Genomic DNA, 26,231 nt, shown 5'->3' on the forward strand with positions numbered 1-26,231 from the left:
CGCCGGCGGCGCTGCGGCTGCAGAACACGGCGGTGGCGCGCGGCCACGGCGCGGCCGCCCCGCTGCTCCCCGACCTGGCGCCCTTCGTCATCGCGGGGTGCCCCTACCCCCCCCCCCACCCCTCCCCCACCGCCCCCCCCAAATTCCAGCTTCTCCATCGACGCCCTGCTCCGGGAGAGCCCCCCCGAGGGGGACCCCAAAATTTGGGGGGTTCCGCCCCAAAACGGCGCCCAGCTGTGGGGGCAGCTGCCCACGTCCTACAGCGCGGGGGTGGCGCCCAACGCCGCCCTGGGGGGCGCCCCCCGCTCGGCCGCGGCCCCCCCAAAATTTTTTGGGGGTCCCCAGGGGGGATTTGGGGGGTTTGGGGGGTTTGGGGGGGGGTCCGACCCCCATTGTCCCCCCGCCCAACAAAAGCGTCTTCGACGTCTGGCTGAGCCACCCCGGGGACATCGCCATCCGCGGGTGATGACGTCACGGGGGGCGCCCCGGAGTTTGGGGGGCGCTGTGACGTCATCACCCCCAAAATTTGGGGGGTTTTGGTGAAATTTTCGGGGGTTTAGAGTGAATTTTCAGGGAAAAAAAACCCAAAATTTTGATATTTTTGGACGGTGAGACCCCGAAATTTTGTCCTTAGGGTTTCACATGACTCACAAGTTTTTGGGGTGCCCCTATGACGTCATCACCCCCGAATTTTGGGGGTTTTGGGGAAATTTTGAGGAATTTAGGCTCGATTTTGAGGGAAAAAAGCCCAAAATTTTGATGTTTTTGGACACTGAGACCCCAAAATTTTGCCCTTAAGGGTTTCAGGTGGCCCCAAAAATTAAGGGGTGTTCCTATGACGTCATCACCCCCCAAAATTGGGGGTTTTGGAGTAGTTTTGGGGGGTTTAGAGTGAATTTTGAGAGAAAACCCCCCAAATTTTGATATTTTTGGACAGTGACACCCCAAAAATTGAGGTCAACTCCCCCCCAAATTTTGGGGTACCCCTATGACGTCATCACCCCCTAAATTCGGGGATTTTCAAGCAAGTTTGGGGGGTTTAGAGTAGATTTTGAGGGAAAAAAAACCCCCAAATTTTGGCATTTTCGGACGGTGAGGCCCCAAAATTTTGTCCTTAAGGGTTTCAGGTGACCCCAAAAATTTGGGGGTGCCCCTATGACGTCATCAGCCCCAAAATTTGGGGGGTTTTGGTGAAATTTTGAGGAATTTAGAGTCAATTTTGAGAGAAAACCCCCCAAATTTTGATATTTTTGGACAGTGACACCCCAAAAATTGAGTTCAACTCCCCCCACATTTTGGGGTGTCTCTATGACGTCATCACCCCAAAATTGTGGGGTGTCTTGAAGCCATTTTGGGGGTTTTTGGGGTAATTTTTGGGGTGTCACACCCTCCAATTTTGATATTTTTGGGGGTTAGCACCCCAAAATTTTGCCCTTCGGGTTTCAGGTGACCCCAAAAATTTAGGGGTGTTCCTATGACGTCATCACCCCAAAAATTTGAGGGGTTTTGATGAAATTTTGGGGGGTTTAGGCTCAATTTTGAGAGAAAACCGCCCAAAATTTCGATCTTTTCGGGCTGTGACACCCCAAAATTTTGCCCTTCGGGTTTCAGGTGACTCCCAAATTTTTGGGGTGCCCCTATGACGTCATCACCCCCCAAATTTTGGGGGGTGTGGGGCAGATTTGTGGGGTTTGGAGTAAATCTTGAGGGTAAAAACCCCCAAATTGTGACAGTTTTGGAGGGTGACACCCCAAAAATTGAGTTCAACCCCCCCAAAATTTGGGGGTGATGACGTCATAGGGGCACCCCCCCCAAATTTTCGGGGTCACCCCCAACCTTGAGGACAAAATTTTAGGGTGTCACCGTCCAAAAAAGTCAAAATTTGGGGGTGTCACCCCCAAAATCCGTCTGAACCCCCCCAAATTTCGGGCTGATGACGTCATGGGGGCACCCCAAATTTTTGGGGGGTCCCCCCTAAAATCGTGTCCAAGCACCCCCAAAATTTGGGGTTCCCCCCAAAAAAAAACCGCCCCAAATTTGGGGGCGTTTGTGGCCATTGGGGAGGGGTGACGTCATCGGGTTCCCCAAGTCCATATATGGGAGTGGTGACGTCATTGGGTTCCCCAAGTCCATATATGGGAGTGGTGACGTCATCGGGTTCCCCAAGTCCATATATGGGAGTGGTGACGTCATTGGGTTTCCCATGACCATATATGGGAGTGGTGACGTCATTCGCGTGGCCACGCCCAGTTTTGTGTCCCCTCCCCTTCCAATAAACGCGACCAGTTTGCACCAGTTTGGAACCGGTTTGTCCCAGTTTGATCCCAGTCCCTCCCAGTTTGGTCCCAGTCCCTCCCAGTTTGGTCCCAGTCCCTCCCAGTTTGTCCCAGTCCATCCCAGTTTGTCCCAGTCCATCCCAGTTTGCTCCCAGTCCATCCCAGTTTGATCCCAGTCCCTCCCACTTTGTTCCCAGTCCCTCCCAGTTTGTCCCAGTCCATCCCAGTTTGATCCCAGTCCCTCCCAGTTTGCTCCCAGTCCATCCCAGTTTGATCCCAGTCCATCCCAGTTTGCTCCCAGTCCATCCCAGTTTGATCCCAGTCCATCCCAGTCCCTCCCAGTCTGTCCCAGTCCATCCCAGTTTGGTCCCAGTCCCTCCCACTTTGTTCCCAGTCCATCCCAGTTTGTCCCAGTTTGTCCCAGTCCATCAATTGGGGTTCAGGGATTTGGGATTTCAGGGATTTGGGGTTTGGGGTTTTTGGGGTTTTTGGGATTTGGGGTTTGGGGTTTTGGGATTTCAGGGACGGAATTTGGGATTTCAGGGATTTGGGATTTGGAGTTTGGGATTTGGGATTTGGGGGAATTCAGGGATTTGAGGTTTGGGATTTGGGGGAACACAGATATTTGGGGTTTGGGGTTTTGGGGAGTTCAAGAATCTGGGGGTTGGGATTTGGGGAGTTCAGGGATTTGGGGTTTGGAGTTCAGGGATTTGGGATTTGGAGTTTGGGATTTGGGGTTTGGGGTTTGAGAATGGGGATTTGGGGGAATTCAGGGATTTGGGGTTTGGAGTTCAGGGATTTGGGATTCTGGGGGTTTGGGATTTGGGCGAATTCAGGGATTTTGGGAGGTTAAAGGGTTTGGAATCGGGTTTGGGATCCCAACCCCCCAAAAATCCCCAAATTTCCCCAAAAATCCCCAAATTTCCTTCCTTGTCATCCCCTCCCGCCCGCCAGGGGGCGCCGCGCCCCGCCCCGCCGCCATCTTGAGCGCGTCTCTCCACTTCCGGGTTTCCTCTCCCTCACTTCCGGCGTGACCGGAAGCGGCGCGGTCGCCATGGCGACGGCCCCGCCTGGAGCGGCGGCGGGCGCGGCCCGAGGGAGCGGCGGCGACACCGAGGGGACAAACCGGGGACAAACCGGGGACAAACCGGGGACAGCGAGGCGACAGCGGCCGGTGAGGGCCGGCCGGGGGCGCGGCGGGGCCGCGGCGGGCGAGGGGGAGGCGGGGGGAAGGGGGCAGAGGGAAGGGGCCGGACAAAATGGCGGCGCCGTGAGGGGAGGCCTGAGGGGACAGGGCGGGAATCGTGAGGGGAGCCGGGGGACAGCGGGGGGGCCTTGGGGACATTAGGGGGACCTTGGGGACATCGGGGTCCCCTTGAGGGGACCTTGGGGACATTGGGGTGGCCTTGGGGACATCGGGGTCCCCTTGAGGGGACCTTGGGGACATCGGGGTGGCCCTGGGGACATCGGGGTGGCCCTGGGGACATTGGGGTGCCATTGAGGGGGGTCTGGGGGACAGTGGGGGTCAACTCAGGGAGGTTTTGGGGACATTGAGGGGACTTTGGGGACATTGGGGTGGCCTTGGGGACATTGGGGTCCCCTCAGGGGGGTCTTGGGGACAAGTTGAGACCCTTGAGGGGACCTTGGGGACATTGGGGTGGCCTTGGGGACATTGGGGTGACCTTGGGGACATCGGGGTTCCCTTGAGGGGGCCTTGGGGACATTGGAGTGGCCTTGGGGACACCAGGATCCCCTTGAGGGGGGATTTGGGGACAAGTTCAGGGATTTGAGGGGACCTTGGGGACATTGGGGTGGCCTTGGGGACATTGGGGTCCCCTCAGGAGGGTCTTGGGGACGTTGAGGGGTGGCCTTGGGGACACCGGGGTCCCTTTGGGGTGGCTTTGGGGACATTCAGGGGGGATCTGGGGACAAATTGAGATCCTTGAGGGGACCTTGGGGACATTGGGGGTGGCCTTGGGGACATTCAGGGGATTTTCGGGTTTTTTTGAGGAATTTTGGGGTTTTTTGGGGGAATTTTGGGGTTTTTTGAGGAATTTTGGGGCTTTTTTGGGGAATTTTGGGGATTTTTGGGTTTTTTTGGGGGAATTTTAAAGGTTTTTGGTGAATTTTGGGGCTTTTTTGGGGAATTTTGGGGGGTTTTTTGAGGAATTTTTGGGCTTTTTGGAGGAATTCTTGGGTTTTTTGAGGAATTTTTGGGATATTTGAGGAATTTTGCAGTTGTTTTGAGGAATTTTGGGGCCCTTTTGGGGCTGTTTTGCGGAAATTTGGGGGTTTGGGGCTTTTTTGAAGAATTTTGTGGTTTTTTTGGGGAATTTTGGGATTTTTGGGGGCATTTCTGGGATTTTTGGGGCTTTTTGGAGGCATTTTGGGGTTTTTCAGGGAATTTTGGAGCTCTTTTGGGGAATTTAAACGAATTTTGGGGACATTTGAGGAAATTTGGGCAATTTCAGGGAATTTTGGGGCTCTTTTGAGGCATTTTGGGAATTTTTGAGGAATTTTTGGTACATTTGAGGGAATTTTGGGGTTTTTGGGAGAATTTTGGGGGTTTTTTGTGGAATTTCAGGGAATTTTGGGGCTGTTTTGAGGAATTTTGGGGAATTTCAGGGAATTTTGGGGCTGTTTTGTGGAATTTTGGGGAATTTCAGGGAATTTTGGGGCAGTTTTGTGGAATTTTGGGGAATTTCAGGGAATTTTGGGGCTGTTTTGTGGAATTTTGGGCAATTTCAGGGAATTTTGGGGCTCTTTTGAGGCATTTTGGGATTTTTTGAGGAATTTTTGGTACATTTGAGGGAATTTTGGGTTTTTTGGGAGAATTTTGGGGTTTTTTTGTGGAATTTCAGGGAATTTGGGGGCTTTTTTGGCAAATTTTTGGGGTATTTGAGCAATTTTGGAGTTGTTTTTAGGAATTTTGGGGTTTTTTGAAGGAATTTTTGGGTTTTTTGATGGAATTTTGGGGAATTTCAGGGAATTTTGGGGTTATTTTGGGGAATTTTTGGGATATTTGAGGAATTTTGGGGCTGTTTTATGAACGCTTTTGAACCAAATCCCAATTCCTGCTCCCTTTTCCCTCCAGAATTCCCAAAACTTTTCTCCTCTGGGATCCATTCCTGGTGATCCATTCAAAAAAAACCAAATAAACCAAAAAAATTCAATTTATTTTGGGGTTCTGCTTGGATTTGAGACCAATCCTGGCTCAGAAAAACCAAAAATACAAAAAATTTCCATTTTTTAACGAGTTGGGCTGGGATTAACGAGCTGGGTTTGGATTTAACGAGCCGGGCTGGGATTAACGAGCTGGGTTTGGATTAACGAGCCGGGCTGGGATTAACGAGCTGGGCTGGGATTAACGAGCTGGGCTGGGATTAACGAGCTGGGCTGGGATTAACGAGCTGGGCTGGGATTAACGAGCCGGGCTGGGATTAACGAGCTGGGCTGGGATTAACGAGCCGGGCTGGGATTAACGAGCCGGGCTGGGATTAACGAGCCGGGCTGGGATTAACGAGCTGGGCTGGGATTAACGAGCTGGGCTGGGATTAACGAGCTGGGCTGGGATTAACGAGCCGGGCTGGGATTAACGAGCTGGGCTGGGATTAACGAGCCGGGCTGGGATTAACGAGCCGGGCTGGGATTAACGAGCCGGGCTGGGATTAACGAGCCGGGCTGGGATTTAATGAGCTGGGCTGGGATTAACGAGCTGGGCTGGGATTAACGAGCCGGGCTGGGATTAACGAGCCGGGCTGGGATTTAATGAGCTGATCTGGGATTAACGAGCTGGGCTGGGATTAACGAGCTGGGCTGGGATTAACGAGCCGGGCTGGGATTAACGAGCTGGGCTGGGATTAACGAGCTGGGCTGGGATTAACGAGCCGGGCTGGGATTAACGAGCTGGGTTTGGATTAACGAGCTGGGCTGGGATTAACGAGCTGGGTTTGGATTAACGAGCTGGGCTGGGATTAACGAGCTGGGCTGGGATTAACGAGCTGGGCTGGGATTAATGAGCTGGGCTGGGATTAACGAGCTGGGCTGGGATTAATGAGCTGGGCTGGGATTAACGAGCCGGGCTGGGATTAACGAGCCGGGCTGGGATTAACGAGCTGGGCTGTGATTAACAAGCTGGGTTTGGATTAACGAGCAGGGCCGGGATTAACGAGCTGGGTTTGGATTTAACGAGCTGGGCTGGGATTAACGAGCTGGGTTTGGATTTAACGAGCCGGGCTGGGATTAACGAGCTGGGTTTGGATTAACGAGCCGGGCTGGGATTAACGAGCTGGGTTTGGATTAACGAGCCGGGCTGGGATTAACGAGCTGGGCTGGGATTAACGAGCTGGGTTTGGATTAACGAGCTGGGCTGGGATTAACGAGCTGGGCTGGGATTAACGAGCTGGGTTTGGATTTAACGAGCTGGGCTGGGATTAACGAGCTGGGCCGGGATTAACGAGCTGGGCTGGCATTAATGAGCCGGGCTGGGATTAACGAGCTGGGTTTGGATTAACGAGCTGGGCTGGGATTAACGAGCTGGGCTGGGATTAACGAGCTGGGCTGGGATTAACAAGCTGGGCTGGCATTAACGAGCCGGGCTGGGATTAACGAGCTGGGTTTGGATTAACGAGCTGGGCTGGGATTAACGAGCTGGGCTGGGATTAACGAGCTGGGCTGGGATTAACGAGCTGGGTTTGGATTTAACGAGCTGGGCTGGGATTAACGAGCCGGGCTGGGATTAACGAGCTGGGCTGGGATTAACGAGCTGGGTTTGGATTAATGAGCTGGGCTGGGATTAACGATCTGGACTGGGATTAACGAGCTGGGCTGGGATTAACGAGCTGGGTTTGGATTAACGAGCTGGACTGGGATTAACGAGCTGGGCTGGGATTAACGAGCTGGACTGGGATTAACGAGCTGAGCTGGGATTTAACGAGCTGGACTCGGATCAAACTCCCCGTTTTTTGTTCTTCTCCTCAGGATCCATCTCCACGACCATCTTGGACCTCCTAAAAGTTGGAAAAAAAACCAGGATAATCCCAAAATTCCTGGAATTTCCCCACCCACCCTCGGGAGATGCTCCCCAACCTCTTCCCGTCTCCAGAACCTCGAGGCTAAGAGGATAAAACCCCTCGCGGCGGCGGCGGTGACGGTGATGCCACATCTCGCCGCCGTCTCCCCACGATGGCCGAGCACCAGGAGCTGCTGGCCGAGATGGCGGCGCTCTCCCGGCTCAGCGCGCCGGAGCGGCTCCGGCGCGCCCAGAAACGCCGCGCCCAGCAGCTGAAGAGATGGGCCCAGGCCGAGAGGGAGGCGCCGGCGACGCCCAACGCGGCGGCCGAGAGGAGGAGGAGGAGGAGGACGAGGAGGAGGAAGAGGGTGACGTTCCCGGCCAGCGTGCGGCTGCTGGAGGCGGCCGGGCGGCACGACGTCGAGGAAGGTGCGGGGCTGGGGGCGTTCCCGGGGCTGGTTTTGGGGGATGAGGGTGGGGTCCTGGGGGGGTCGTTGGGGTGGTGGTGGCGTCGTTGGGATCCTTGGGAATGGCTTCGGGATCCTTGGAATTGACCTTGGATCCTTGGAATTGACCTTGGGGTCCTGGGGGGGTCGTTGGGGTGGTGGTGGTTCCTTTGGGATCCTTGGGAATGGCTTCGGGATCCTTGGAATTGACCTTGGGATCCTTGGAATTGCCGTTGGGATCCTTGAGGAGTCGTTGGGATGGTGATGGTTCCATTGGGATCCTTGGGAATGGCTTCGGGATCCTTGGAATTGCCATTGGGATCCTTGGAATTGACCTTGGGATCCTTGGAATTGCCATTGGGATCCTTGGAATTGACCTTGGGATCCTTGGAATTGCCATTGGGATCCTTGGAGGAGTCGTTGGGGTGGTCGTGGTGTCGTCGGAATCCTTGGGAATGGCTTCAGGATCCTTGGAATCGCCGTTGGATCCTTGGAATTGCCGTTGGGGTGGTCGTGGCGTCATTGGGATCCTTGGGAATGGCTTCGGGATCCTTGGAATTGACCTTGGGATCCTTGGAGGAGTCATTGGGGTGGTGGTGGCTCCTTCGGGATCCTTGGGAATGGCTTCGGGATCCTTGGAATTGACTTTGGATCCTTGGAATTGCCATTGGGATCCTTGGAGGAGTCGTTGGGGTGGTCGTGGTTCCACTGGGATCCTTGGGAATGGCTTTGGGATCCTTGGAATTGCCGTTGGGATCCTTGGAATTGACCTTGGGATCCTTGGAATTTGCCTTGGGATCCTTGAGGAGTCGTTGGGGTGGTCACGGTTCCTTTGGGATCCTTGGGAATGGCTTTGGGATCCTTGGAATTGACCTTGGGATCCTTGGAAGAGTCATTGGCGTAGTCACGGTTCCTTTGGGATCCTTGGAATCGCCATCGGAATCCTTGGAATCGCTGTTGGGATCCTTGGAGGAGTCGTTGGGGTGGTCGTGGTGTCGATGGGATCCTTGGGAATGTGTTCGGGATCCTTGGAATTGACCTTGGGATCCTTGGAAGAGTCGTTGGGATGGTTGTGGTGTCGATGGGATCCTTGGAATCGCTGTCAGAATCCTTGGAATTGATCTTGGGATCCTTGGAGGAGTCGTTGGGATGGTGATGGTTCCACTGGGATGCTTGGAATTGACCTTGGGATCCTTGGAATTGCCATTGGGATCCTTGAGGAGTCGTTGGGGTGGTCGTGGCGTCGTCGGAATCCTTGGAATTGCCGTTGGGATCCTTGGAATTGCCGTTGGATCCTTGGAATTGCCGTTGGGGTGGTCGTGGCGTCATTGGGATCCTTGGGAATGGCTTCGGGATCCTTGGAATTGACCTTGGGATCCTTGGAGGAGTCGTTGGGGTGGTCGTGGTTCCACTGGGATGCTTGGAATTGTTGTTGGGATCCTTGGAATTGACCTTGGGATCCTTGGAATTGACCTTGAGATCCTTGGAATTGACCTTGAGATCCTTGAGGAGTCGTTGGGATGGTGATGGTTCCACTGGGATGCTTGGAATTGACCTTGGGATCCTTGGAATTGACCTTGGGATCCTTGGAATTGACCTTGGGATCCTTGGAATTGGCCTTGGGATCCTTGGAATTGCCGTTGGGGTGGTCGTGGCGTCATTGGGATCCTGGAGGAATGGCTTCGGGATCCTTGGAATTGACCTTGGAATCCTTGGAATTGCCGTTGGGATCCTTGAGGAGTCGTTGGGGTGGTCACGGTTCCTTTGGGATCCTTGGGAATGTCTTTGGGATTCTTGATGGTTCCATTGGGATCCTTGGTTGTTCCACTGGATTCCTTGGAATTGCCACTGGGATCCTCCATGGTTCCCCCGGCATTCCCGGTGGTTCCGTTGGGATTCCCGTTATTCCCGGAATTCCCGTTATTCCCGTTCCTCCGCAGTCCGGCAGTTCCTGGAGAGCGGGATGAGCCCCGACCTGTGCAACGAGGACGGGCTGACGGCGCTGCACCAGGTATTCCCAGAATTCCCGGGATTCCCGGGATTCCCAGAATTCCCGGAGCTCCGGAGCCGGGTCCTTCCCGGGATCCCGGGGGATCCGGGTCCATTCCGTGCCGCGAGCTGACGCCGATGTCCCGGATTTGGGGCTTCTCCATCCCAGCTCCACCCATTGGTCCCAGACCCCGGTCATCCCAAATCCAGGCATTTCCCATCCCAAATCCAGGCATTTCCCATCCCAAATCCAGGCATTTCCCATCCCAAATCCAGGCATTTCCCATCCCAAATCCCGGTCATCCCAAATCCAGGCATTTCCCATCCCAAATCCCGGTCATCCCAAATCCAGGCATTTCCCATCCCAAATCCAGGCATTTCCCATCCCAAATCCCGGTCATCCCAAATCCAGGTCATTCCCAAATCCCGGTCATCCCAAATCCAGGTCATTCCCAGATCCCGATCATCCCAAATCCAGGTCATTCCCAGATCCCGGTCATCCCAAATCCAGGTCCTTCCCGTCCCAAATTCCGGTGATCCCAAATCCAGGCATTTCCCATCCCAGATCCCAGTGATCCCAAATCCCGGTCATCCCAAATCCCGGTCATCCTAAATCCAGGCATTTCCCATCCCAAATCCCGGTCATCCCAAATCCAGGCATTTCCCATCCCAAATCCCGGTCATTCCCACATCCCGGTCATCCCAAATCCAGGCATTTCCCATCCCATGAATTTGTGATCCCAAATCCCTGTGATCCCAAATCCCTGTGATCCCAAATCCAGGCCCGTCCCGTCCCATGAATTGGTGATCCCAAATCCAGGTGTTTTCCACCCCAGCTCCATCCATTGACCCAGTTCCCGATGATCCCAAATCCAGGTCAATCTCATCCCATTAATTTGTGATCCCAAATCCCAGTGATCCCAAATCCCGGTGATCCCAAATCCAGGCCCATTCCATCCCAAATTCCATTGATCCCGAATCCAGACATTTCCCATCCCAGATCCCAGTGATCCCAAATCCAGGCCCCTCCCATCCCAAATTCCATTGATCCCGAATCCAGGCATTTCCCATCCCAGATCCCGGTGATCCCAAATCCCAGTGATCCCAAATCCAGGCCCATCCCAAATCCCAGATCAGCCGCTGATCCCGGCCCCGCTTTCCCGCTCCGCCCCTTTTCCGTGTCCCGTTCCCGGTGATCCCGGATCCCCCCCTATCCCAGTAACCCCAAATCTTTCCCGTCCCAGCTCCAGGCCCTTCCCTTCCCAGATCCCGCTGATCCCAAATCCCAGGATCCCGTTTCCCGCATCCTTCCCATCCCATCCCATCCCATCCCATCCCATCCCATCCCATCCCATCGGCCTCCCACAGCCCAGCGCCATCAATCCCACCCCGATCCCCATCCCAATCCCGATCCCATCCCGATCCCATCCCGATCCCACCCCGATCCCAATCCCATCCCGATCCCATCCCGATCCCCACCCCGATCCCCATCCCAATCCCAATCCCGATCCCGTCCCGATCCCCATCCCGATCCCATCCCGATCCCCATCCCGATCCCCATCCCGATCCCGTCCCGATCCCCATCCCGATCCCCATCCTGATCCCGATCCCACCGTTCCTGATCCCATCGTTCCCATTCCCAGTCCCACCATTCCCAATCCATTCCCACCAATTCCATTCCCAGTCCCAAACCCAATCCCAATCATTCCCAATCCCATTATTCCCATTCCCAATCCCATTCCCATTATTCCCAATCATTCCCAATGCCATTCCCATTCCCAATGCCATTCCCATTCCCACCACCATCCCCAGAGCTGCATCGACGGCTCTCTGGCGGTGGCACGGCTGCTGCTGGAGCATGAAATCCCATTACTCCACATCCCATTATTCCCACCATTCCCATTCCCATTATTCCCATTCCCAATCCCATTATTCCCACCATTCCCATTCCCACCATTCCCATTCCCATTCCCAATCCCATTCCCATTCCCATTCCCAATCCCATTCCCATTCCCACCATTCCCATCCCCATTCCCCATTCCCATTCCCCATTCCCATTCCCAATCCCATTCCCATTCCCACCATTCCCATTCCCCCCCACCATTCCCAGAGCTGCATTGATGGCTCGGTGCCCGTGGCGCGGCTGCTGCTGGAGCATGAAACCCCAGTCCCATTACTCCACATCCCATTACTCCCATTCCCACCATTCCCATTCCCATTCCCCATTCCCATTCCATTCCCATTCCATTCCCATTCCATTCCCATCATTCCCCCCCCACAATTCCCAGAGCTGCATCGACGGCTCGGTGCCGCTGGCGCGGCTGCTGCTGGAGCATGAAACCCCAATCCCATTACTCCACATCCCATTACTCGCATTCCCACCATTCCCATTCCCATTCCCATTCCCATTCCCATTCCCCATTCCCATTCCATTCCCATTCCCCATTCCCATTCCATTCCCATTCCATTCCCATTCCCCCCCACCATTCCCAGAGCTGCATCGACAGCTCTCTGGCGCTGGCGCGGCTGCTGCTGGACCATGAAACCCCAGTCCCATTACTCCACATCCCATTACTCCCATTCCCATTATTCCCATTCCCATTCCCACCATTCCCAATCCCATTCCCATTCCGAATTCCATTCCCATTCCCATTCCCCCCACCATTCCCAGAGCTGCATCGACGGCTCTCTGGCGCTGGTGCGGCTGCTGCTGGACCATGAAACCCCAGTCCCATTACTCCACATCCCATTACTCCCATTCCCATTATTCCCATTCCCATTCCCACCATTCCCAATCCCATTCCCATTCCGAATTCCATTCCCATTCCCATTCCCCCCACCATTCCCAGAGCTGCATCGACGGCTCTCTGGCGCTGGCGCGGCTGCTGCTGGAGGCGGGCGCGGCGGTGGACGCGCGGGACGCGGAGCTCTGGACGCCGCTGCACGCCGCCGCCACCTGCGGCCACCTGCGCCTGGCGCAGCTGCTGCTGCAGCGGTACCGGGACACCGGGGGGACACCGGGGGGGGACACTGGGGACACCCGGGAGGGACAGGGGACACCCGGGGGGACACCCAGGGGACACCGGGGGGGACAGGGGACACCCGGGGGGACACCCAGGGGACACCGGGGGGGACAGGGGACACCCGGGGGGACAGGGGACACCGGGGAGGGGACAGCGGGGGACACCCGGGGAGGGGGGACAGGGGACACCCGGGGGGGACAGGGGATACCCGGGGGGGGGACAGCGAGGGGACAGCGGGGGGACACCCAGGGGGGACACTGAGGGGACACCCAGGGGACACTGCGAGGGGGGACAGCAAGGGGACACTGCGCGGGGGGGACACTGCGAGGGGACACTGAGGGGGGACACCCAGGGGACACCCAGGGGAGACAGCGAGGGGACACCCAGGGGGACAGTGCAGGGACACTGGGGACACTGAGGGGACACCCAGGGGACAGCGAGGGGACACTGAGGGGGGACAGCGAGGGGGGACACCCGGGGGAGGACAGTGAGGGGACAGCGGGGACACCGCACGGGGACACCGAGGGGACACTGGGGGGACACTGGGGGGACACTGGGGACACTGGGGGGACACCGAGGGGACAGCGGGATGGGCAGGCTGGCACCGGGGTCACTGGGGTGGTCAGAGTGACACTGGGGACACTGGGTGACACTGGATGAGGGTCCCCATGGCCAGGGTGGCACTGGGAGCGTCAGGGTGGCACTGGGGGTCATTGGGTGACACTGGGTGACACTGGATGAGGGTCCCCATGGCCAGGGTGGCACTGGGAGCGTCAGGGTGGCACTGGGGTCACTGGCAGGGTCAGGGTGGCACTGGGGGTCACCGGGTGACACTGGGGTCACTGGGAGGGAATCAGGGTGACACTGGGGTCACTGGAGGTGACTCCATTTGGGGTGAGGGTCCCCATGGCCAGGGTGGCACTGGGAGCGTCAGGGTGGCACTGGGGGTCACCGGGTGAGTGTCCCCATGGCCATGGTGGCACTGGCAGGGTCAGGGTGGCACCGGGGTCACTGTGTGAGTGTCCCCATGGCCATGGTGGCACTGGCAGGGTCAGGGTGACACCGGGGGTCAGCGGGTGGCACTGGGGGTCACTGGGTGAGTGTCCCCATCACTGTGGTGCCACCAAAGCCAATCCAGGTGCCACCAACCACCCCCAAACCCCTGTCACCCCAACCCCTCCCATTCCCCCCGTGCCACCACCTCAGTGCCACCCCAGTGCCACCTCAGTGCCACCCCGGTGCCACCCCGGTGACGTGGCGCTGTCCCCGCAGCGGCGCGGACCTGCTGGCGCTGAACTCGGACGGGGACATGCCCTACGACCTGTGCGAGGACGAGGCCACGCTGGAGTGCCTGGAGAGCGCCATGGCGCAGCGGGGTGAGCGCTCTCGGTGACACCGAGGGGGGTGGCACGGCCCCCGGTGGCACCGCGTCACCGCCGTGTCCCCCGCAGGCATCACCCAGGAGCGCATCGAGGAGGCGCGGGCGGCCACGGAGCGCGCCATGCTGCGCGAGATCCGGCAGCTGCTGCGGCACGGCGCGCCGCTGGACACACCAAGGGGACACTGCGGGGCCACCCTGGTGAGGGGGACACCGAGGGGACACCCTGGTGAGGGGGACACCGAGGGGACACGGGGACAGCACGGGGACACAGGGCCACCCTGGTGAGGGGGACACTGCGGGGACACGGGGACACTGCGGGGCCACCCTGGTGAGGGGGGACACTGAGGGGACACGGGGACACTGTGGGGCCACCCTGGTGAGGGGGACACCGAGGGGACACCGAGGGGACACGGGGACACTGTGGGGACACGGGGACACCCTGGTGAGGGGGGACACAGGGACAGTGTGGGGACACAGGGCCACCCTGGTGAGGGGGGACACCGAGGGGACACCCTGGTGAGGGGGACACCGAGGGGACACGGGGACAGCACGGGGACATGGGGACAGTGAGGGGACACGGAGCGCGCCATGCTGCGCGAGATCCGGCAGCTGCTGCGGCACGGTGCGCCGCTGGACACGCCAAGGGGACACTGCGGGGCCACCCTGGTGAGGGGGACACCGAGGGGACACCGAGGGGACACGGGGACACTGTGGGGACACGGGGACACCCTGGTGAGGGGGACACTGCGGGGCCACCCTGGTGAGGGGGACACCGAGGGGACACGGGGACACCCTGGTGAGGGGGGACACCGAGGGGACACCCTGGTGAGGGGGACACCGAGGGGACACGGGGACAGCACAGGGACACAGGGCCACCCTGGTGAGGGGGGACATGGAGGGGACACGGGGACACCCTGGTGACTGGGGACATGGGGACAGTGCGGGGACACAGGGCCACCCTGGTGAGTGGGGACAGTGTGGGGACACGGGGACACCCTGGTGAGGGGGACACTGAGGGGACACGGGGCCACCCTGGTGAGGGGGGACACCGAGGGGACACGGGGACACCCTGGTGACTGGGGACATGGGGACAGTGCGGGGACACAGGGCCACCCTGGTGAGTGGGGACAGTGTGGGGACACGGGGACACCCTGGTGAGGGGGACACTGAGGGGACACGGGGCCACCCTGGTGAGGGGGGACACCGAGGGGACACGGGGACACCCTGGTGATTGGGGACATGGGGACAGTGTGGGGACACAGGGCCACCCTGGGGCGTGAGGACACCATGGGGACATGAGGACACCCTGGTGCGGGGGGACACGGGGACAGCGTGAGGACATGGGGACAGTGCGGGGACACGGGGACACCCTGGTGAGGGGGGACACGGGGACAGTGTGGGGACACGGGGACACCCTGGGGTGTGGGGACAGCGGGGGACAGGGAGGAGGTGTGGGCCGGGTGGCACTGGGGTCACTGGGTGAGGGTCCACGTGGCCATGGTGACACTGGCAGGGTCAGGGTGGCACTGGGTGACACTGGGGTCACTGGGTGGCACTGGGGTCACTGGGTGACACTGGGGTCACTGGGTGAGGGTCCCCATGGCCATGGTGACACCGGGAGGGTCAGGGTGACACCGGGAGGGTCAGGGTGACACTGGGTGGCACTGGGGTCACTGGGTGGCACTGGGGTCACTGTTTGAGTGTCCCCATGGCCATGGTGACGCTGTGAGGGTCAGGGTGGCACCAGGAGGGTCAGGGTGGCACTGGGTGGCACTGGGTGACACTGGGTGGCACTGGGGTCACTGGGTGGCACTGGTGTCACTGTTTGAGTGTCCCCACACCCCGGTGCCACCAAACCCAATCCAGCCGCCACCGTCCCTCCATTCCCCCAGTGCCCCCCTCAGTGCCACCCCAGTGCCACCTCAGTGCCACCATCCCCATCCCCACCCCAGTGCCACCCCAGTGCCACCCCAGTGCCACCATCCCCATCCCCACCCCAGTGCCACCCCAGTGCCACCCCAGTGCCACCGTCCCCATCCCCACCTCAGTGCCAGCCCAGTGCCACCCCAGTGCCACCATCCCCACCCCAGTGCCACCCCAGTGCCACCCCAGTGCCACCTCAGTGCCACCGTCCCCATCCCCACCCCAGTGCCACCCCAGTGCCACCATCCCCATCCCCACCCCAGTGCCACCCCAGTGCCACCCCAGTGCCACCGTCCCCATCCCCACCTCAGTGCCAGCCCAGTGCCACCCCAGTGCCACCATCCCCACCCCAGTGCCACCCCAGTGCCACCCCAGTGCCACCTCAGTGCCACCGTCCCCATCCCCACCCCAGTGCCACCCCAGTGCCACCATCCCCATCCCCACCGCGTGTCCCAGTGTGTCCCCACATGTCCCCACCTCATCCCCACCATGTCCCCACATGTCCCCTGTGTCCCCTCCATGTGTCCCCAGCTGCACGTGGCCGCTGCCTGCGTGTCCCCACCATGTCCCCACCATGTCCCCACCATGTCCCCACCATGTCCCCTCCATGTCCCCACCATGTCCCCACCATGTCCCCACCATGTCCCCACCATGTCCCCTCCATGTCCCCACCATGTCCCCACCATGTCCCCTCCGTGTCCCCAGCTGCACGTGGCCGCTGCCCACGGGTTCCGTGTGTGTCCCCTCATGTCCCCACATGTCCCCACGTGTCCCCACATGTCCCCACATGTCCCCTCATGTCCCCTGTGTCCCCAGCTGCACGTGGCCGCTGCCCACGGGTTCCGTGTGTGTCCCCACATGTCCCCTCATGTCCCCGTGTGTCCCCAGCTGCACGTGGCCGCTGCCCACGGGTTCCATGTGTGTCCCCACGTGTCCCCTCATGTCCCCGTGTGTCCCCAGCTGCACGTGGCCGCTGCCCACGGGTTCCGCGCGGCGGCCGAGCTGCTGCTGCGGCACCGCGCCCGCGCCGACGCCCGCGACGCCGACGGCTGGCAGCCGCTGCACGCCGCCGCCTGCTGGGGACAGGTGTGCCACCACCCCCCCCTGGGGACACCCCTGCCACCCGCGTGTCCCCTCGTCACCGTCCGTGTCCCTCGCAGGTGGCGCTGGCCGAGCTGCTGGTGGCTCACGGCGCCGACCTGGGCGCCAGGTCGCTGCAGGACGAGACGCCGCTGGGTGCGTTCGGTGGCATTTGGTGGCACTTTGGTGGCACTTTGGTGGCACTGCGGTGGCACCGCGGTGGCACCTGGTGACAGCGGTGTCGTGGCAGACGTGTGCGGAGACGAGGAGGCGCGGGCCCGGCTGCTGGAGCTGCAGCAGCGGCGCGCGGCGGCGCAGAGGGCGCGGCACGGGCGGGAGAGGCTGCAGCGCAGGGCGTCCGGCGCCGGCAGCCGCGGGTCAGCCACGCGTGTGTGTGCGTGTGTGTGTGTGTCACACGTGTGTCACACGCGTGTCACCCGGCCTGGGGACACGCTGGGGGGGTCAGGGTGCCACTGGGAGGGTCAGGGTGGCACTGGGAGGGTCAGGGTGGCACTGGGAGGGTCAGGGGACACTGGGGGCACTGAGAGGGGACTGGGGTGGCACTGGGAGGGTCAGCGGGACACGCGTGTGTCACCCGGCATGGGGACACACTGGGGGGGCACTGGTGGCACTGGGAGGGTCACGGTGACACTGGGGGCACTGAGAGGGGACTGGGGTGGCACTGGGGTCACTGGGAGGGTCAGGGTGGCACTGGGAGGGTCAGGGTGGCATTGGGGGCACTGGGAGGGTCAGGGTGGCACTGGGAGGGTCAGGGGGGCACTGGGGGCACTGAGAGGGGACTGGGGTGGCACTGGGAGGGTCAGCGGGACACGCGTGTGTCACCCGGCATGGGGACACACTGGGGGGGCACTGGTGGCACTGGGAGGGTCAGGGTGGCACTGGGGGCACTGAGAGGGTCAGGGTGACACTGGGGGCACTGAGAGGGGGCTGGGGTGGCACTGAGAGGGTCAGGGTGACACTGGGGGCACTTAGAGGGGACTGGGGTGGCACTGGGAGGGTCAGGGTGGCACTGGGGACACTGGGTGACATTGGGGTGACACTGGGGGCACTGTGAGTGTGAGGGTGATGCTGGGAGGGTCAGGGTGGCATTGGGGGCACTGGGAGGGTCAGGGTGGCACTGGGGTCTCTGATGGCGTTGGGGTGGCACTGGGGTCGCTGGGTGAGGGTCCCCATGGCCCTGGTGACAATGGGGGTCACTGGGTGGGTCAGGGTGACACTGGGGTCACTGGGAGGGGACTGGGCTGGCACTGAGAGCGTCAGGGGGACACTGGGAGGGTCAGGGTGGCACTGAGAGGGTCAGGGTGGCACTGAGAGGGTCAGGAGAGCACAGGTCACTGGGTGACACTGGGGTGGCACTGGGGGCACTGAGGGGGGCAGCGGGACACGTGTGTGTCACCCGGTGTGGGGACACGCTGGGGTGGCACTGGGAGGGTCAGGGTGACACTGGGGACACTGAGAGGGGACTGGGGTGGCACTGGGAGGGTCAGGGGGACACTGGGGGCACTGGAAGGGTCAGGGTGGCACTGGGAGGGTCAGGGTGGCACTGGGGTCACTGGGTGACACTGGGGACACTGAGAGGGTCAGGGTGGCACTGGGGACACTGCAAGGGGACTGGGGTGGCATAGGGGACACTGGGAGGGTCAGGGTGGCACTGGGGGCACTGGGTGACACTGGGGTGACACTGGGAGGGTCAGGGTGGCACTGAGAGGGTCAGCGGGACACGTGTGTGTCACCCAGTGTGGGGACACGCTGGGGTGGCACTGGGAGGGTCAGGGGGGCACTGGGAGGGTCAGGGTGCCACTGGGGGCACTGGGTGACACTGGGGTGGCACTGGGAGGGTCAGGGTGACACTGGGGGCACTGGGAGGGTCAGGGTGGCACTGGGGTCGCTGGGAGGCTCAGGGTGGCACCGGGAGTCCCCATGAAATGCTGGGGTGAGGGTCCCCCTGGCCATGGTGCCCCCATAAATCCCCACACCCCATTATTCCCAAACCCCACAATCCCCAAACCCCATAAACCCTGACCCTAAAATCCCCCATACCCTGGAATTCCCATAATCCCCAAACCCCACAAACCCCAAATCCCCTGAATCTCCTAAATCCCCCAAATCCTATAAACCCCAAATCCTATAAACCCCAAACCCTATAAACCCCAAATCCTATAAACCCTAAACCCCACAAACCCCAAATCCTATAAACCCCAAACCCCACAAACCCCAAACCCCAAACCCCACAAACCCCAAATCCTATAAATCCCAAACCCCATAACCCCAAACCCCCACAAACCCCAAACCCCCCAAACCCCAAACCCCAAACCCCGTCGGCAGGCGCGTGGTGCGGCGCTGCAGCCTCTCGGAGCGCTCGAGCCGCTACCGGCGGCAGCTGCAGCGTGAGGCCATCGAGGCCATCGTCTGGGGACAGCGCGGGGACACCGCGGACACCGGGGACACCGACACCGCGGACACCGCCACCGGGGACACCGCGGACACCGAGGGGACCGGGGACACCGAGGGCACCGAGGGGACACAGGGGACCGCCACCGACACCGCTGAGGGGACAGACATCGAGGGGACCGAGGGCACGGCCACCAACACCGAGGGGACAGGCACTGACGCTGAGGACACGGCCACCACCGAGGGCACGGCCACCACCGAGGGCACGGCCACCGAGGCGCTGCCACCAGCGGGACACCGCGGGGCTGGGGTGAGGGACAGCGGGGACACTGCGGGGACGGGGGGGGATTGGGGATGAGGGACAGTGGGGACATTGGGGGATTGGGGATGAGGGACAGTGGGGGATTGGGGACATCGGGGGGATTGGGGACATTGGGGGGATTGGGGACATTGGGGACATTGGGGGGGATTGGGGACATTGGGGGGATTGGGGACATTGGGGGATTGGGGACATTGGGGGGATTGGGGACATTGGGGGACATTGTGGACACTGGGGGGACATTGGAGACATTGGGGGATTGGGGACACTGGGGACACTGGGGAGTTGGGGACATTGGAGATGAGGGACACTGGGGACATTGGGGACATTGGGAGATTGGGGGATTGGGGACATTGGGGACAGCAGGGACACTGTGGGGACATTGGGGACATTTGGGACATTTTGGACACTTCAGGGCTGAGGGACACTGGGGACAGTGGGGACACTGGGGGATTGGGGACCTTGGGGACATTGGGGACAATGTGGGGGGACATTGAGGGGGTTGGGGACATTGGGGTGACATTGGGCGTGAGGGACCTTGGGGACAACACGGGACCTTGGGGACATCGGGGACAATGTGCGACCTTGGGGACAACGTGTGGGGGACATCAGGGTGGGGGACACTGGGGACACTGAGGGGCGAGTGATGTTGGGGACACTGTGGGACCTTGGGGACACTGGGGACAATGTGGGGGGACACTGGGGGGGTTGGGGACATTGGGGTGGGGGACACTGGGGACATCGTGGGGGGTTGGGGACCGTGAGGACATTGGGGACAATGGGGATGAGTGGCCTTGGGGACATTGGGGACATCGTGGGGGGTCGGGGACCTTGGGGACAGCATTGGGTTGGACACTGGGGACACTGGGGACAATGTGTGGGGACATTGGGGTGAGGGACACTGGGGACATCACGGGACCTTGGGGACATCAGGGACAATGTGGGGAGACCTTGGGGGGACATTGGGGACATCGGGGGACATTGGGGACATCAGGGGACATTGTGGGGGTGAGGGACACTGGGGACATCGGGGACAATGTGGGGGGACCCTGGGGGGACATGGTGGGACCTTGGGGACATTGGGGACATTGAGGGGGTGAGGGACACTGGGGACAATGTGGGACCCTGGGGACATTGGGGGACCTTGGGGACATTGGGGGACCTTGGGGACAATGTGGGGTGACCTTGGGGGGACATTGTGGGACCTTGGGGACATTGTGGGACCTTGAGGACATTGGGGGACCTTGGGGACATTGTGGGACTTTGGGGACCTTGGGGGGACCTTGGGGACATTGTGGGACCTTGGGGACGATATGGGGTGACCTTGGGGGGACATTGTGGGACATTGGGGACCTTGGGGGACATTGAGGGGACATTGGAGGACATTGGGGACGATGTGGGGTGACATTGTGGGACATTGGGGGGGGTGAGCGACCTTGGGGACAACATGAGGTGACACCAGCGGGGAGGACACCCACGCCCAGTGTGACCCCGGGAGGTGACAGCGGTGACCCCGGGAGGTGACAACCCCTGGCGTGTCCCCATTGTCCCCTCTCTTTGTCCCCCCAGGAGCCGCCGTCCCCGCCGTCCCCGCTGTCCCCGCTGTCCCCTGAGCCCAATGGGTCCCCGCTGTCCCCGCTGTCCCCGCTGTCCCCTCGCTGTCCCCCCGCGCCCTCGGGTGACAAAAGCCACCCGCACACCCTGGCCCACCTCAAGCGCCACCGCGCCGCCGCCAAAAACCCCAAAAACCGCCCCAAAAACCACCCCGAAAACACCCTCGGGGACATCGGGGACACCCCTGGGGACACCGGGGACACCCTTGGGGACACCGGGGACACCCCTGGGGACCTTGGGGACATTGGGGACACGGGGGACATTGGGGACACCCTTGGGGACACCCTTGGGGACACGCCGCGGCTGCGGCTGACGGCGCCGCCCCCCGAGGCCCCCGCGGAGAAGCAGCGCTGCTGTAGGGTCATGTGACCCGATTTTGGGGGTCACGTGACCCGATTTTTGGGGGTCCCCCCCCAAATTTTTGGGGTCCCCCCCCCCGGTGTGGCTCCTTGTCCCCAAAACCGGAGGTTTTGTCCCCAAAAGTGGAAATTTGTCCCCCCAAAAAAAAAAAGGAATCGGGGTGAAGGTTGGCAGAGGAGCGTCGGCGTGGTTTCGTTTTTTGGGGTTTTTGGGGTTTTTTGGGGTTTTTTTAGGGGAAATTGGGGTTTGGGGAGACCCCAAAATGTGGGGAGGGGGGGGAGACCCCAAAAGGGGGAGGGGAGGGACCCCAAAATGGGATTGGGGGAGGGGAGGGACCCCAAATTCGGGTTTGGGGGTTTGGGGGGGGCCTAAAATTGTATTTGGGGTTTTGGGGACCCCAAATCCACATTTGGGGTTTTGGGAACCCTAAATCCACATTTGGGGTTTTGGGGGGCCCTAAAATTTGTATTTGGGATTTTGGGATCCCCCAAATTTGGGTTTGGGGTTTTGGGGAGCCCCAAACCCTACACGGAAGTTTTGGGAACCCCAAATCCACATTTGGGGTTTTGGGAACCCTAAATTCACATTTGGGGTTTTGGGGGGCCCTAAAATTCGTATTTGGGATTTTGGGATCCCCTAAATTCGGGTTTGGGGTTTTGGGGAACCCTAAATTCACATTTGGGGTTTTGGGATCCGCCAAATTTGTATTTGGGGTTTGGGGAACCCCTAAATCCTACAGGGAAGTTTTGGGGGCCCCAAATCCACATTTGGGGTTTTGGGGATCCCAAATCCTATTTGGGGTTTTGGGATCCCCCAAATCCCACAAGTTTTGGGGTTCTACAAGTTTTGGGATCCCCCAAATCCACATTTGGGGTTTTGGGAGCCCCTAAATTCGGGTTTGGGGTTTTGGAGGGCCCTAAAATTCGTATTTGGGATTTTGGGATCCCCTAAATTCGGGTTTGGGGTTTTGGGGAACCCTAAATTCACATTTGGGGTTTTGGGATCCGCCAAATTTGTATTTGGGGTTTGGGGAACCCCTAAATCCTACAGGGAAGTTTTGGGGACCCCAAATCCACATTTGGGGTTTTGGGATCCCCCAAATCCTACAAGTTTTGGGAAGTTTTGGGTTCCCCTAAATCCACATTTGGGATTTTGGGATCCCATAAATTTGGGTTTGGGGTTTTGGGGAGCCCCAAACCCTACACGGAAGTTTTGGGAACCCCAAATCCACATTTGGGGTTTTGGGAACCCTAAATTCACATTTGGGGTTTTGGGGGGCCCTAAAATTCGTATTTGGGATTTTGGGATCCCCTAAATTCGGGTTTGGGGTTTTGGGGAACCCTAAATTCACATTTGGGGTTTTGGGATCCGCCAAATTTGTATTTGGGGTTTGGGGATCCCCTAAATCCTACAGGGAAGTTTTGGGGACCCCAAATCCACATTTGGGATTTTAGGATCCCCCAAATCCCCATTTGGGGTATAAGGAACCCCCAAATCCACATTTGGGATTTTGTGATCCCATAAATTCGTATTTGGGGTTTTGGGGATGCCAAATCCACTTTGGAGGTTTTGGGAATCCCCCAAATCCCACTGGGAACTTTTAGGATCCCCCAAATCCACATTTGGGATTTTAGGAACCCCCAAATCCCCATTTGGGATTTTAGGATCCCCCAAATCCCACTGGGATCTTTTAGGATCCCCCAAATCCCCATTTAGGATTTTAGGATCCCCCAAATCCCCATTTGGGATTTTAGGACCCCCAACCCCAAACAAAACCCCAAATCCCTTTAGGAACCCCCCAAAACCCCAAATCCCCCGTTCCCCCAAATCCGACCCCGCCCTTCCCCTAAAACATTTTTTGGGGTTTGTTTCCTTTATTTGGGGTTTGTTTCCTTTTTTTGGGGTTAGTTTTTATTTTTTGGGGTGGCCCTTTATGGGGGCGGGGCCCCCCAAAATCCCAAACCCTCCCCTCCCCCGGCCCCGATCCTATTTCGGGCCGCGGCAGCTGCAGGGAAAGGTCAGAGCCTGTGGGGTGACCCCAAAAGCGGCCCCGACCCCAAAAGCGCGCCCCGAAAACCCCAAAAGGCCGCGGGGGTTGTGGGGGAAGGGGCGGGGCCGGTTTTGGGGTTTTTTTGGGGTTTTTGGGGTGCTGGAAGGGGCTGATAAGGGGCGGGGGGTGATAAGGGGGTGGGGCGGCCCTAAAAGGGCGGCGGGGCGGGAGTGGGGTTTGGGGTCCCCAAGGGGGATCCTAAAAGGGATTTGGGGGATCCTAAAAGGGGTTTGGGGGATCCTAAAAGGGGTTTGGGGTCCCAAGGGGGATCCTAAAAGGGATTTGGGGGATCCTAAAAGGGGTTTGGGGGATCCTAAAAGGGGTTTGGGGTCCCAAAGGGGATCCTAAAAGGGATTTGGGGGATCCTAAAAGGGGTTTGGGGGATCCTAAAAGGGGTTTGGGGTCCCAAAGGGGATCCTAAAAGGGGTTTGGGGGATCCTAAAAGGGGATTGGGGTCCTAAAAGGGGTTTGGGGTCCTAAATGGGGTTTGGGGGATCCTAAAAGGGGTTTGGGGTCCCAAAGGGGGATCCTAAAAGGGGTTTGGGGGATCCTAAAAGGGGATTGGGGTCCTAAAAGGGGTTTGGGGGATCCTAAATGGGGTTTGGGGTCCCAAAGGGGGATCCTAAAAGGGGTTTGGGGGATCCTAAAAGGGGTTTGGGGTCCCAAAGGGGATCCTAAAAGGGGTTTGGGGTCCTAAATGGGGTTTGGGGGATCCTAAAAGGGGTTTGGGGTCCCAAAGGGGATCCTAAAAGGGGTTTGGGATCCTTAAAGGGGATTGGGGTCCCAAAGGGGATCCTAAAAGGGGTTTGGAGTCCTAAAAGGGGTTTGGGGTCCCCAAGGGGGATCCTAAAAGGGATTTGGGGTCCTAAAAGGGGTTTGGGGTCCCAAAGGGGATCCTAAAAGGGGTTTGGGGGATCCTGAAAGGGGTTTGGGGTCCCAAAGGGGATCCTAAAAGGGGTTTGGGGTCCCAAAGGGGATCCTAAAAGGGGTTTGGGGGATCCTAAAAGGGGATTGGGGTCCTAAAAGGGGTTTGGGGTCCTAAATGGGGTTTGGGGGATCCTAAAAGGGGTTTGGGGTCCTAAAAGGGGATCCTAAAAGGGGTTTGGGGTCCTAAATGGGGTTTGGGGTCCCAAAGGGGATCCTAAAAGGGGTTTGGGATCCTTAAAGGGGATTGGGGTCCCAAAGGGGATCCTAAAAGGGGTTTGGAGTCCTAAAAGGGGTTTGGGGTCCCCAAGGGGGATCCTAAAAGGGGTTTGGGGTCCTAAAAGGGGTTTGGGGTACCAAAGGGGGATCCTGAAAGGGGTTTGGGGGATCCTGAAAGGGGTTTGGGGTCCCAAAGGGGGATCCTAAACGGGGTTTGGGATCCTAAATGGGGTTTGGGATCCTAAATGGGGTTTGGGGGATCCTAAATGGGGTTTGGGGTCCCAAATGGGGTTTGGGGGATCCTAAAAGGGGGAATTTGAGGGAAATGGGATTTGGGGGATCCTAAAAGGGGTTTGGAGATCCTATAAAGGGGTTTGGGATCCTAAAAGGGGTTTGGGGTCCCAAAATGGGTTTGGGGGATCCTAAAAGGGGAAATTTGTGGTCCTAAAAGGGGTTTTGGGGATCCTAAATGGGGGATCCTAAAAGGGGTTTGGGATCCTAAAAGGGGTTTCAGATCCTAAAAGGGGTTTGGGGTCCCCAAAGGGGGATCCTAAAAGGGGTTTGGGGTCCCAAAATGGGTTTGGGGGATCCTAAAAGGGGAAATTTGTGGTCCTAAAAGGGGTTTGGGGTCCTAAATGGGGATTGGGGTCCCCAAATGGGGAATTTGGGGGATCCTAAAAGGCGTTTGGGGTCCCAAATGGGGGATCCTAAAAGGGGTTTGGGATCCTAAATGGGCTTTGGGGTCCCCGAAAGGGGATCCTAAAAAGGGGAATTTGGGGGATCCTAAAACGGGTTTGGGGGATCCTAAATGGGGTTTGGGGTACCCTAAAAGGAGTTTGGGGTCCTAAATGGGGTTTTGGGGGGATCCTAAAAGGGGTTCGGGGTCCCAAAAGGGGGATCCTAAATGGGGGAATTTGGGGGATCCTAAATGGGGTTTGGGGTCCTGAATGGGGTTTAGGATCCTAAATGGGGGATTCTAAATGGAGTTTGGGGGATCCTAAAAGGGGGAATTTGGGGGATCCTAAAAGGCGTTTGGGGTTCTAAATGGGGGATCCTAAAAGGGGTTTGCAATCCCAAATGGGGGATCCTAAAAGGGGTTTGCAATCCCAAATGGGGGAATTTAAATGGGGGATCCTAAAAGGAGTTTGGGGTCCCCAGTGGGGGATCCTAAAAGGAGTTTGGGGTCCCAACTGGGGTTTGGGGG

At 59.0% G+C, this 26,231-nt stretch overlaps 1 protein-coding gene across 5 annotated transcripts; it reads left to right on the forward strand.

Annotated features, from left to right (window-relative positions):
* Positions 1-3,313: 3,313 nt before the first annotated feature.
* On the forward strand, positions 3,314-22,007 carry LOC135292388 (protein phosphatase 1 regulatory subunit 16A-like). 5 transcript variants are annotated; one of them, XM_064406599.1, is made up of 12 exons: positions 3,314-3,450; positions 7,257-7,716; positions 9,674-9,744; positions 12,572-12,717; positions 14,018-14,121; positions 14,197-14,324; positions 17,010-17,135; positions 17,210-17,285; positions 17,380-17,523; positions 19,476-19,583; positions 19,623-19,851; positions 21,430-22,007. In XM_064406599.1, exons 2-12 carry the CDS (start codon positions 7,461-7,463, stop codon positions 21,785-21,787), a joined length of 1,746 nt encoding a protein of 581 aa, XP_064262669.1. In that variant the 5' UTR covers positions 3,314-3,450; positions 7,257-7,460; the 3' UTR covers positions 21,788-22,007. The 5 variants fall into 5 exon arrangements, with proteins under 5 accessions (XP_064262669.1, XP_064262667.1, XP_064262668.1 ...); XM_064406597.1 differs by having other exon boundaries at positions 17,380-17,506; XM_064406598.1 differs by having other exon boundaries at positions 19,476-19,851.
* The last annotated feature ends 4,224 nt before the right edge of the window (positions 22,008-26,231 follow it).

The sequence above is a fragment of the Passer domesticus genome, unplaced genomic scaffold (genome assembly GCF_036417665.1).
Source record: "Passer domesticus isolate bPasDom1 unplaced genomic scaffold, bPasDom1.hap1 HAP1_SCAFFOLD_329, whole genome shotgun sequence".
In the NCBI taxonomy this organism is placed as follows: domain Eukaryota; kingdom Metazoa; phylum Chordata; class Aves; order Passeriformes; family Passeridae; genus Passer; species Passer domesticus.